The sequence below is a fragment of the Manis javanica genome, chromosome 1 (assembly GCF_040802235.1).
Source record: "Manis javanica isolate MJ-LG chromosome 1, MJ_LKY, whole genome shotgun sequence".
Lineage (NCBI taxonomy): Eukaryota > Metazoa > Chordata > Mammalia > Pholidota > Manidae > Manis > Manis javanica.
Window position 1 is genome coordinate 152,483,986 of NC_133156.1, and position 13,097 is coordinate 152,497,082.

Consider the following 13,097-nt stretch of genomic DNA (forward strand, 5'->3'; position numbering starts at 1 on the left):
ATATTCTTTTAAAGAGGCCCAGAATTTCCTGAAAATTTCTTCCACATTTTGAAAGTGGTTTTATATACTGATACAGTATTTTATGGGTCATTAGGACAATGTTCCACCAACATATACCTGACCTAGACCTCTGGCTACTTCACTCATCTTTGGCAAATCATCTGTGTATTTGGACTATGATATTTTTGCTTACTTTCCAGTTTAAAAAATATTTAATGTTGTATATATACACTGTCATAACTAAATTACTTTTAGAAAAAATAAAAATAGAAAAAAACAAAAATTATTTCTCTCAAGTACTCCACAAACAGCACAATAAAAAAAACAGCATTTATGAAACTAGGATATATAGAAAAATTATGAAGACAGTAGTTTCAAATTATGTAGTTTTGCTTCCAAAAGGGGAGATTTCTAATATATTAAGAAAAAATGATAACATGATCTAACCCTGTTACCACATAAACACCAATTTTATTCCAAATGGCCACATCATTTTAAGAATTTTCCTAAAAACATTTTTATAAAAAGTAACCCACGTTATTAGTTCTGGAAATTCCATCTTGTACATACATTAGTGCTACTTAGTTGTGCTGAAACACTCCAAACATTCCATAGATTCTATAGATTTCACTTTAAAAGTTAAAATTCTTTTCTATTTTTCATGATAAACGGTGCTTTACTTGGTAGACTTTTAGTTACTTTGTTGATTTTTACAATCTTAGAAATAAGCAACACACATATAATACAAAAAATTAATAATAAGCAAATCTAATGGTTTGTGTTGGGGGCCAGAGAGCTGCATTTTGTTAAACCCAAATTGAACAGAGTTGAATTTAGGTTAATACAGAGAAAGGCATGCTCTGGATGTGTTGTTCTTTGTATTTCCTGAAGCATCAGATGAATCATAAAAAGTTCAAAGAGCTTCTTATTGCTCCTGTAAGAGAATGAATACATAATTTAATCACATACTTGCGGAGTTTATCTATGAAGACACTGACTCAAGTGTCAATGTGGAGAAATGGCATCTATTTTTAAGAATAGTGCAGAAAATAGGTAACTAAAGAATTAACATGCTAAGACAAACACAATAGGCTTTATGAGACAGGCCTAGCATAGAGAAGTATTTAAGGAAAAAAGAAAATGTTTTTGAATACCAAAACTAGACCCTCCTCACTATAACAGCTTTTGAGGACTTTTTTTCATTATAGTAAGAAAGAGTGAAATACTTGATCATCTTATTTTAAGTAAACTGGGCTTTTAAAAATTATTTTTGTATCATTAATCTACAGTTACATGAGGAACATTATGCTTACTAGACTCCCCCCATCACCAAGTCCCCCCCACAAACCCCATTACAGTCACTATCCATCAGCATAGTAAGAAGTTGTAGAATCAGTACTTGGCTTCTCTGTGTTGTACAGCCTTCCCAGTGCCCCCCCGCTCCACATCATACATGCTAATCACAATACCCACCCTTAACCCTCCCTTGCCACCCATTCTCCGCAGTCCCTTTCCCTTTGGTAACTGTTAGTACATTCATGGGTTGTGTGAGTCTTCTGAGGTTTTGCTCCTTCAGTTTTTTCTTTGATCTTATATTCCACAGAGGAGTGAAATCATTTGATACTTGTCTTGCTCTGCCTGGCTTATTTCACTGAGCATAATGCCCTCCAGCTCCATCCACATTGTTGCAAATGGTAGGATTTGTTTACTTCTTATGGTTGAATAATATTCCATTGTGTATATCTACCACATCTTCTTTATCCATTCATCTACTGATGGACACTTAGGTAGCTTCCATTTCTTGCCTATTGTGAATACTGCTGCGATAAACATAGGGGTGCATGTGTCTTTTTCAAACTGGGCTGCTGCATAATTAGGGTAAATTCCTAGGAGTGGAATTCCTGGGTCAAATGGTAATTGTCTTTTCAGCTCCTCTGACCATTTTTTGATTGGATTATTTGCTTTTTGTTTGTTGAGGTGCGTGAGCTCTTTATATATTTTGGATGTCAACCCTTTATCAGATCTGTCATTTATGAATATATTCTCCCATACTGTAGGATACTTTTTTGTTCTATTGGTGGTGTCCTTTGCTGTACAGAAACTTTTCAGTTTGATGTAGTCCACTTGTTCATTTTTGCTTTTGTTTCCCTTGCCTGGCAGATATGCTCATGAAGAAGTTGCTCATGTTTGGGTCCAAGAGATTTTTGCCTGTGTTTTTTTCTAAGAGTTTTATGGTTTCATGACATATATTTAGGTCTTTGATCCATTTCAAATTTACTTTTGTGTATGGTGTTAGACAAGGATCCAGTTTCATTGTCTTACATGTAGCTGTCCAGTTTCACCAACACCAGCTGTTGAAGAGGCTATCATTTCCCCACTATATGTCCATGGCTCCTTTATCATATATTAATTGACCATATATGTTTGGGTTAATATCTGGACTCTCTATTCTATTCCACTGGTCTGTGGCTCTGTTCTTTTGCCAGTACCAAATTGTCTTGATTACTGTGGCTTTGTAGTAGAGCTTGAAGTTGGGTAGCAAGATCCCCCCTGCTTTATTCTTCCTTCTCAGGATTGCTTTGGCTATTTGGGGTCTTTTGTGGTTCCATATGAATTTTAAAACTATTTGTTCCAGTTTGTTGAAGAATGCTGTTGGTATTTTGGTAGGCATAGCATTGAATCTGTAGATTGCTTTGGGCAGGATGGCCATTTTGACAATATTAATTCTTCCTAGCCAAGAGCATGGGACGAGCTTTCATTTGTTAGTGTCCTCTTTAATTTCTCTTAAGAGTGTCTTGTAGTTTTCGGGGTATAGGTCTTTCACTTCCTTGGTTAGGTTTATTCCTAGGTATTTTATTCTTTTTTGACGCAATTGTGAATGGAGTTGTTTTCCTGATTTCTCTTTCTGCTAGTTCATTGTTAATGTACAGGAAGCAACAGATTTCTGTGTATTAATTTTGTGTCCTGCAATTTTGCTGAATTCCGATATTAGTTCTAGTAGTTTTGGAGTGGAGTCTTTAAGGTTTTTTATGTACAATATCATGTCATCTGTAAATAGTGACAGTTTGACTTCTTCTTTACCAATCTGGATGCCTTTTATTTCTTTGTTTTGTGTGATTGCCTTGGCCAAGACCTCCAGTACTATGTTGAATAACAGTGGGGAGAGTGGGCATCCCTGTCTTGTTACCGATCTTAGAGGAAAAGCTTTCGGCTTCTCGCTGTTAAGTATGATGTTGGCTGTGTGTTTGTCATATATGGCCTTTATTATGTTGAGGTACTTGCCATCTATTCCCATTTTGTTGAGAGTTTTTATAATGAATGGATGTTGAATTTTGTCAAATGCTTTTTAAGCATCTATGGAGATGATCATGTGATTTTTGTCCTTCTTTTTGTTGATGTGGTGGATGATGTTGATGGATTTTCGAATGTTGTACCATCTTTGCATCCCTGAGATGAATCCCACTTGATCATGGTGTATGGTCTTCTTGATGTATTTTTGAATTCGGTTTGCTAATATTTTGTTGAGTATTTTTGCATCTATGTTCATCAGGGATATTGGTCTGTAATCTCCTTTTTTTTGCAGGGTCTTTGCCTTGTTTTGGTATTTGAGTGATGCTGGCTTCATAGAATGAGTTTGGAAGTATTCCCTCCTCTTCTATGTTTTGGAAAACTATAAGAAGAATGGGTATTATGTTTTCTATATATGTCTGATAAAATTCAGTGGTGAATCCATCTGACCTAGGGGTTTTCTTCTTGGGTAGTTTTTTGATTGTTGATTCAATTTCATTGCTGGTAATTGGTCTGTTTAGATTTTCTGTTTCTTCCTTGGTCAGTCTTGGAAGGTTGTATTTTTCTAGGAAGTTGTCCATTTCTTCTAGGTTATCCAGCTTCTTAGCATATAGATTTTCATAGTATTCTCTAATAATTTTTTGTATTTTTGCGGAGTCTGTAGTGATTTTTCCTTTCTCATTTTTGGTTCTGTTGATGTGTGTAGATTCTCTTTTTCTCTTAAGAAGTCTGGCTAGGGGCTTATCTATTTTGTTTATTTTTTTCAAAGAACCAGCTCTTGGTTTCATTAATTTTTTCTATTGTTTTATTCTTCTCAATTTTATGTATGTCTTCTCTGATCTTTATTATGTTCCTCCTTCTACTAACTTTGGGCCTCATTTGTTCTTCTTATTCCAATTTCAATTATTGTGACTTTAGACTATTCATTTGGGATTGTTCTTCCTTCTTTAAATAGGCCTGGATTGCTATATGCTTTCCTCTTAGAACTACCTTCGCAGCATCCCACAGAAGTTGGGGCTTTGTGTTGTTGTTGTCATTTGTCTCCATATATTGCTGGATCTCTGCTTTAATTTGGTCATTGATCCATTGATTATTTAGGAGCATGTTGTTAAGCCTCCATGTGTTTGTGAGCCTTTTTGTTTTCTTTGTACAATTTATTTCTAGTTTTATACCTTTGTGGCCTGAGAAGTTGGTTGGTACAATTTCAATCCTTTTGAATTTACTGAGGCTCTTTTTGTGGCCTAGTATGTGGTCTATTCTGGAGAATGTTCCATGTGCACTTGAGAAGAATGTGTACCCTGCTGCTTTTGGGTGTAGAGTTCTGTAGATATCTCTTAAATCCATCTGTTCTAGTGTGTTGTTCAGTGTCTCTGTGTCCTTACTTACTTTCTGTCTGGTGGATCTGTCCTTTGGAGGTGAGTGGTGTGTTAAAGTCTTCTATAAGAATGCATTGCATTCTATTTCCTCCTTTATTTCTGTTAGTATTTGTTTCACGTATGTTGGTGTTCCTGTATTGGGTGCAAATATATTTATAATGGTCATATCCTCTTGTTGGACTGACCCCTTTATCATTATGTAATGTCCTTCTTTATCTCTTGTGACTTTCTTTGTTTTCAAGTCTATTTAGTCTGATATAAGTACTGCAACACCTGCTTTTTTTCTCCCTATTGTTTGCATGAAGTATCTTCTTCCATCCCTAACTTTTAGTCTGTGCATGTCTTTGGGTTTGAGGTGAGTCTCTTGTAAGCAGCATATAGATGGGTCTTGCTTTTTCATCCATTCTGTTACTCTGTGTCTTTTGATTGGTGCATTCAGACCATTTACATTTAGGGTGATTATCGATAGATATGTACTTATTGCCATTGCAGGCTTTAGATTCGTGGTTACCAAAAGTTCAAGGGTAGCTTCTTTACTATCTAACCATCTAACTTAACCCTCTTATTAAGCTATTATAAACACAGTGTGATGATTCTTTATTTCTCTCCCTTATTCCTCCTCCTCCATTCTTTATCTGTTAGGTGGTTTATTCTGTAGTCTTTTGTGTTTCCTTTGACTGCTTTTGTTAATAGTTGATTTTATTTTTTGCCTTTAGTTAGTATTTGGTTGGCCTGCTTTCTTTGTTGTGATTTTATTCTCTCTGTTTACATCTATTTTGTCTTAGGAATGCTTCCATCTAGAGCAGTCCCTTTAAAATATCCTCCAGAAATGATTTGTGGGAGGCATATTCCCTCAACTTTTGTTTGTCTGGGAATTGCTTAATCCCTCCTTCATATTTAAATGATAATCATGCTGGATACAATATTCTTGGTTCAAGGCCCTTCTGTTTCATTGCATTAAATATATCATGCCATTCTCTTCTGGGCTGTAAGGTTTCTGTTGAGAAGTCTGATGATAGCCTGATGGGTTTTTTCTTTGTAGGTGACCTTTTTTCTCTCTCGGGCTGCCTTTAATACTCTGCCCTTGTATTTGATCTCTGTCATTTTAATTATTATATGTCTTGGTGTTGTTCTCCTTGGGTCTCTTGTGTTGGGAGTTCTGTGGGCTTCCATGGTCTGAGAGGCTATTTAATCCCCCAGTTTGGGGAAGTTTTCAGCAATTATTCCCTCAAAGACACTTTCTATCCCCTTTTCTCTCTCTTCTTCTGTTACTCCTATAATGCAAATATTGTTCCATTTGGATTGGTCACACAGTTCTCTTAATATTCTTTCATTCCTAGGGATCCTTTTATCTCTCTCTGTTTCAGTTTCTCTGTGTTCCTGTTCTCTGATTTCTATTCCATTAACGGCCTCTTGCACCTCATCCAGTCTGCTCTTAAGTACTTCCAGAGATTGTTTTATTTCTGTGTTCTCCCTCCCAACTTGATCCTTTAGCTCTTGCATATTTCTCTGAAGGTCCATCAGCATGGTTATGACCTTTCTTTTGAATTCTTCTTCAGGAAGATTGGTTAAATCTATTTCCCCAGGCCCTCTCTCAGGGGTTCTCTGGGTAAATCTGGACTGGACCAAATTTTTCTGCCTTTTCATGGTGATAGAGGTAGCTGTAGGCAGGTAGTGCATGTGTCAGCTGAGAGAGCAAAGTCCTCTCCTGCTTGTTGGTCGCCTCCTTGCCCTTCTCTGCTCCTGTGTTGGTTACCCACACTCCTGGAGCAACCGCCAGATTAATCCCCTAAGCTGCCATCGGTGGTGTCACCGTCAGGGTAGCCCAGAGTCCTGCAAGGAGTGGCAGGCATGCCAGGTGAGCTCTCCTGTGGGAATGGCACCACTTCACGCCTTGCCTCAGTTTCCTCTGCCTGTGCCAGGCAGCTGTGCACCAGCGGTGGCCTCTGGGTCTGGCCTGGGCAGCTGTGCACAGCTAGGAGATTCTGGGTGGTTGCTGTGGGTGCGGCTGCTCTCCGGGTGCTCCACCACCGCAGGCATGCGCAGCCTCTCTCAGGGTGCTCTGCCGCTGCTGGTGTGCATGGCCACTCTCTGGGTGTTCTGTCACTGCGGGCGCACGCAGCCACTCTCCGGCTGCTTGGCTGCTCTGTCTGGGCCATGCTGGCCAGGGGAATGACTGGCAGGCTGCCTATCACTGTGTATCACTGTGAGGGGCTTCAGTCGTGTGTTGCCACCCAGGGGGCTGGGGTGCCTTAAATTCCTCAGAATTCCCAGCTGCTGGGTTGCGGGATGCTTTTGTCCAGCTGTGGGGTCCCTGTCCCTTTAAGACTTTCAAAAAGCACTCACTTTTCTTTTGTCCCAGGGGAGCCTACTGTGGGGACCCGTTCACAGATGTTACTTTTCCATTTCTCCAATATCCAGCACACCATGCAATGTGTGTTTGCGCTTCTGGTGCAGATTACTAGAGCTGGTTATTTAGCAGTCCTGGGCTCTCTCTCCCTCCCCGCTCTGATTCCTTTCCTCCTGCCAGGGAGCTGGGGTGAGGGGTGCTCAGGTCCCGCCAGGCTACGGCTTGTATCTTACCCCCTTCATGAGGTCCTGAGTTCTCACAGATGTAGATGTAGCCTGGCTGTTGTACTGTATATTCTGGTCTCTCTTTTAGGAATAGTTGTATTTGTTGTATTTTCAAAAATATATATGGTTTTGGGAGGAGATTTCCACTGCCCCACTAATGCCATCATCTTGGCTCCTCCCCCTCTAAACTGGGCTTTTTAAAGTAGAGAATGTTGGTCTATTTTTTGTCTTAGCTCCAAATTACCTTTTAACCATTCCTCTTTCTAAAAACCAATCAATAATTTCATTTTCAATCAGTTAGAATTATATCTGTTAACACACTTATTTTCTTGTCTACATATTGTAAAAAAACTATCAAATAGCCTGTGTAACCATCCTCTTGATACAAAATGGTTCACATCTCTGTGGTTTTAAGGACATATTAAGATTTGTTTGAGTATCAAAAACTGTCAGCCCTCCTGTTCAAGTTTTATTCTAGTTCTTCAAATAATTTTGCAGTGAACATAAGCTATAAAACACATCACTACGAGGAAAACACTTTAGCCCAAGGATATACTTGCACTTTGGGATGACTTTTTAAAAATCCCACAAACAAGGGGCTAAGAAAGAATTAAACCTAAGTAATGTTATTGCAGCTTCATGGCATCACAGGGAAATGACAACAGGCCAATGAATTGGTAACTGATCCCAGACCAAAACTAATTAACTGGTGAGTTGAGCATAAGGTTATAGTTTGACAATGAATAATTTACTATGGTATGGTACAGTGTACTAGGCACCAAAGACAACTTATGGACCCACTATCGTGCACCTACAAATAATTTAAAGATGAATTCAGGTATCCTGAGGCAGAGCGGATTACCTAAGTTCACTGCCATGGAAACCATGGTGAGGGGCAAGGTGAGGGTAGAGGAGCTGAACTGAAACCAGACTTTATTCTTACCAAAACGAGCTGAGAAGCTGCTCAGATTTGCCACAAAACAAATACCAGATTATGTCAAGATTCTAGGAAAATACAGCTTTAAAATTTAGGTCCTTTATTTATAATTTAAAAACTGGTTATCCCGATGTTCCCATCAGGGAAAAGAAGACGAAATATAAAAAGAAAACCTTTGATTCTTACAATGAAATTCAAATTAGTGGCAGCAGTAAGCTCCTAATAATTTCCTAAAATCAACCCCATTATAACACTGTCTCAGGTCTTTTCAGCTTGCTTCATTTTCATTCCCTAAATTCAGTGCCATCAGTGAGGATCTGAAAAATAGATTTTTATTATAATTTTTTTAAATTTTCACCTATGGTGCTTCAGAAGGTCAGTGTGTTAACAATATATTCTCATGCTATCACTCAGCTGCTAAAAATTTCTCTTAGTTTTTGTATACTCTATTTGTGGCACTTGAAGTTCATTTAGCAGAAATCAACTATTGAAACAGTATGACGTCCAAGATTAACACTGATTCTAGTCTATTACTAAGTACATGATATTAGATAAGCATTAATATTCATGAATCTCAATTTTCTACATGTCCATTAGAAATTTTGACTTAATAATATTTAATACAGGATTCAGAAAGGTCTAAAGGATCACAACAAGATATCTTCCAATTAAAAATGTTAGAAATAAGAAAATCTTACTTGATTTTGGAAAGCTTTTGTAGTATAATACTGAGCTTTTCTAGAATCTGAAGATCGAGCTTGGGAGTTCTAAGCAGCACAGAGCAAGTACGAAAAAATAAAGTGTTGCTACAGGCTTCCAGGAAAGGCTGCAGGGCTTCTGCAAAACAGACACAGGGTCTTCTGTTAGGGAGCAGCAGAGAATGGAAAGCAGAATGAAGTAAAACCACATTGGCGATCTGTAAAAGCTGATTTGGATTTTTCATTCTTTTCATATTTACAGTTGGGGCAAAATATACCATCATTTGAAAAAATAAAATATTCACTGGTTCTTGCTGAACAATGTAAACCACAGGTAAGATTATTTTCTCTGATATCCAAATTCCAGTAGGCGGAATTTAGCAGAAATTCCATGTTTGAAAGGAAGGAGAAAGGTAATTTCTTCAATAAGTTCACAACAGTAGGCTGAGTTTAAATAAGTAGCAATAAGTAATTTTGTTGGGGTAGTACATGTTTTTAAGATCCTAAATTTTAAGAATTTCATTTGAGTGTTTATGACAGTTTCCATAATCACTGGATAGAGAATAACTTTTTAAGCATAAAAGCAAAAGGAAAATTCATAAAAGAAAAGATTGAGAGATTTTACAAAATAAAACATTTTAAATCTTTATGTAAAAGAAAATATCAAAAAGTAAAGAACAAAAGGGAGATGCCAAACTTGGGGCAGAGGAGAGGTAATGCCTTTGTAATATATTTGCCAGAAGATTGATATTATTACTATAAAAAGCTCTTTCTTACAAGTCAATAGGAAAAAGATGGACCTAATATTTTTAGTAATAAGCAAGGGGCACAAGCAACCATTCACACTAGAAAAAAGACAGCAAAAGCATTCAAGCTTCATAGGAATACAGTAATTGGAATTTGGCAAATCTGTTACCAAAGGCTTTAGAAATACATATATTCTTTGATTCAGGAATTCTGCCTCTAAGAATGTCTGGTAGAAATGTATGCAAAAGGGCCACAGTACAGTTTTTAATAGAGAAAACTGAAATCTGTATTAAGGTTGCTGTTATGAGTTGTACAAAATAACATATAAAAATGTTTTTTAAGGTGTTATCACTATTATTAGTAACTAGGGAAACTTGAACAAAAACAAAAATTATACAAAAATATTAAATTGTGGCCTCTAAAATGGTTAAACTACATTTCTAAAAGTCTCTATAAAATTCAGAGTCTCCCACAATGAATACAGGACTTTATTTCAAACACAGATAAACAAGTTAATATCTATGAAGGACAGAGGAATACAATAGTTTGCCTTCATCATTCCTTTTTAACCTATAAGCACAGCTTAAAAGACTACATGTCAGGGTAGGCTTGCTATTTGTCTTGATAACATATCTTGATAGACATCTTTATGTACAGTGAGTAAAATAAACCACTAAATAGTGAAATTGAAAAGCTCCAAAACAGTAAAATCAGAGGAATATTCTAAAAATAGAAAAGGAAAGGTGATAAGGTGGTATATGCTAGCAACAGAGCACTAGAGATAATGATTATGTGCCCTTTAGATGCTAACAAGGGGGAAAACTTACTACTTTACCCACAGTAATCAACCCAAGTATGGACTAAATTTAGTTCACCAAGTCACATGTATATGTGTGTGTCTACATGATCCTCATGACAAAACAGACATAATCAGAAGCCCTCAAACTAAAAAATACTGTGCTTATAATATAGGTTGAGGTAAATCAGTGCACAGATCTTAACACTCAAAAGAAATGCATCTGAGCAGCTTTCAGAGCAATACCTATGCATCTAAGTCATCAGGAAAGATGACTCTGGGGGGAAGCTCAAGAGAGAGGAGGGGGAGAAACCTGTGCACAGGGCCAACCACAGAATAGCGTGAAGCGGCAGACGGGGCCCCCACTGCTCCCCAAAGTGCTATGGCAAAGGGGCAGTCTCTTCAGGGTTCCAGTCCAGCTCAGAGAACCCAACGCGCTTACAGAGTCTGGCCAGGACAGTCACAGAGGATGGTCAGCTCGACTGCCTTCAGCTGTGCAGTCTACCTAACAGACCAACAACTAAGCCCGAGTTAATGCACCTGGATCTGAGGGAATGAAACTCAAGTACAACAGTCATAATGGCCAATAACTAAACTTCTCAAACAAGGCAAACACTCAAGTTATAGCCAATTAAATAATTCCTCTGCTTTGCTTCCATGTCATCTCTAAAAACCGTCTGCCCAGACATGACAAAAAAAAGAAAATCACAGACCAATATTCCTGATGAACATAGACACAAAAATGCTCAACAAAATATTAGCAAACTGAATCCAAAAATACATCAGAAAGATCATCCATCATGAACAAGTGGGATTTATTACAGGGATGCAAGGATAGTACAATATTCAAAAATCCATTGGTATCATATAACATATTAACAAAAAGAAGGATAAAAGCCACATGATCATTTCAATAGATGCTGAAAAAGCATTTGACAAACTTCAACATTGATTCATGATAAAAACTCTCAACAAAATGGGTATAGAGGGCAAGTACCTCCATTTAGTAAAGGCCATATATGAGAAACTACAGTCAACTTCATACTTAACAGTGAAAAGCTGAAAGCTTTTCCTGTAAGATCAGGAACAAAACAAGGATGCCCACTCTCCCCACTTTCATTCAACATAGTTATGGAGGTCCTAGCCACGGCAATCAGACAACATAAAGAGATAAAAGGCATCCAAATTTGTAAGGAAGAAGTTAAACTCTCACTATTTGCAGATGACATGATATTATAAATAGAAAAACCTAAAGACTCCACCACAAAACTACTGGAACAAATAACTAGATTCAGCAAAGCTGCAGGACACAAAATTAATACACAGAAATCTGTTGCATTCCTATATACTAACAATGAACTATCAGAAAGAGAAATCAGGAAAATAACTCCGTTTACAATTGCATCAAAAAGAATAAAATACCTAGGAATAAACCTAACCAAGGAGGTAAAAGACCTATACTCTGAAAACTACAAGACACTCATGAGAAAAATTAAAGACACCAATAAATGGAAAGCTATCCCATGCTCATGAACAGGAAGAATTAATATTGTCAAATGGCCATCCTACCCAAAGCAATTTACATATTCAATGCAATCCCTGTCAAAATACTAACAGTATTTTTCAATGAACTAGATAGCACAAATAGTTCTAAAATTCATGTGGAACCACAAAAGACCCCAAATAGCCAAAGCAATCCTGAGAAGGAAGAACAAAGCTGGGAGGATTATGCTCCCTAACTTCAAGCTCTACTAAAAAACCACACTAATCAAAACAATTTGGTATTGGCACAAGAACAGACCCATAGGTCTATGGAACACAATAGAGAGCCCAGATATAGACCCACACATATATGAACAATTAATGTATGAGAAAGAAGCCATAAATATACAATGGGGAAAAGACAGCCTCTTCAATAACTGGTGTTAGGAAAACTGGACAGCTACACGTAAGGGAATGAAACTGGATTATTGTCTAACTCCATACACAAAACTAAAATAGAAATGGATCAAAGACCTAAATGTAAATCATGAAACCATAAAATTCTTAGAAGAAAACATAGGCAAAAATCTCTTGAATATACACATGAGCAACTTTTTCCTGGACACATCTCCTCAGGCACGGAAAACAAAATAAAAAATGAACAAATGGGACTACAGCAAAGTAAAAAGGTTCTGTACAGCAAAGGACACCATCAGCAGAACAAAAAGGCATCCTACAATATGGGAGAATATATTTATAAATGACTCAACTGATAAGGAGGGGCTCACATTCAAAACACGTAAAGAACTCATACACCTCAATACCCAAAAACCAAATAATCCTATCAGAAAATGTGTGGAGAACCTGAACAGGCACTTCTCCAAAGAAGAAACTCAGATGGCCAACAGGTACACAAAAAGATGCTCCACATCAGTAATCATCAGGGAAATGCAAATTAAAAACACAATGATATATCACCCCCCACCAGTTAGGATGGCCAACAACCAAAAGACAAGGAACAACAAATGTTGTTGAGGATGCGGAGAAAGAAAGAGAACCCTCCTACACTGTTGGTGGGAATGTAAATTGGTGCAGCCACTGAGGAAAGCAATATGGAGGTTCCTCAAAACATTAAAAATAGAAATACCATTTGACCCAGGAATTCCACTCCTAGGAATTTACCCAAAGAAAACAAAATC

At 37.4% G+C, this 13,097-nt stretch overlaps 1 protein-coding gene across 10 annotated transcripts in view; it reads right to left on the reverse strand.

The window, feature by feature from the left end:
• Window positions 1-451: 451 nt before the first annotated feature.
• CCDC138 (coiled-coil domain containing 138) overlaps window positions 452-13,097 on the reverse strand; it is a 99,226-nt gene continuing 86,580 nt past the window's right edge. For 9 of the 10 annotated variants that reach the window (XM_037015573.2, XM_037015572.2, XM_017674392.3 and 6 more), the window contains 2 exons: window positions 8,874-9,012; window positions 452-934 (listed from right to left, as the gene is read on the reverse strand). In XM_037015573.2, coding sequence (XP_036871468.1) covers window positions 769-934; window positions 8,874-9,012 — 305 coding nt within the window. In that variant the 3' untranslated portion in view covers window positions 452-768. Of the gene's footprint in view, window positions 935-8,873; window positions 9,013-13,097 lie in introns of those variants that run through there. The other variant, XM_037015576.2, reaches the window with a different exon arrangement.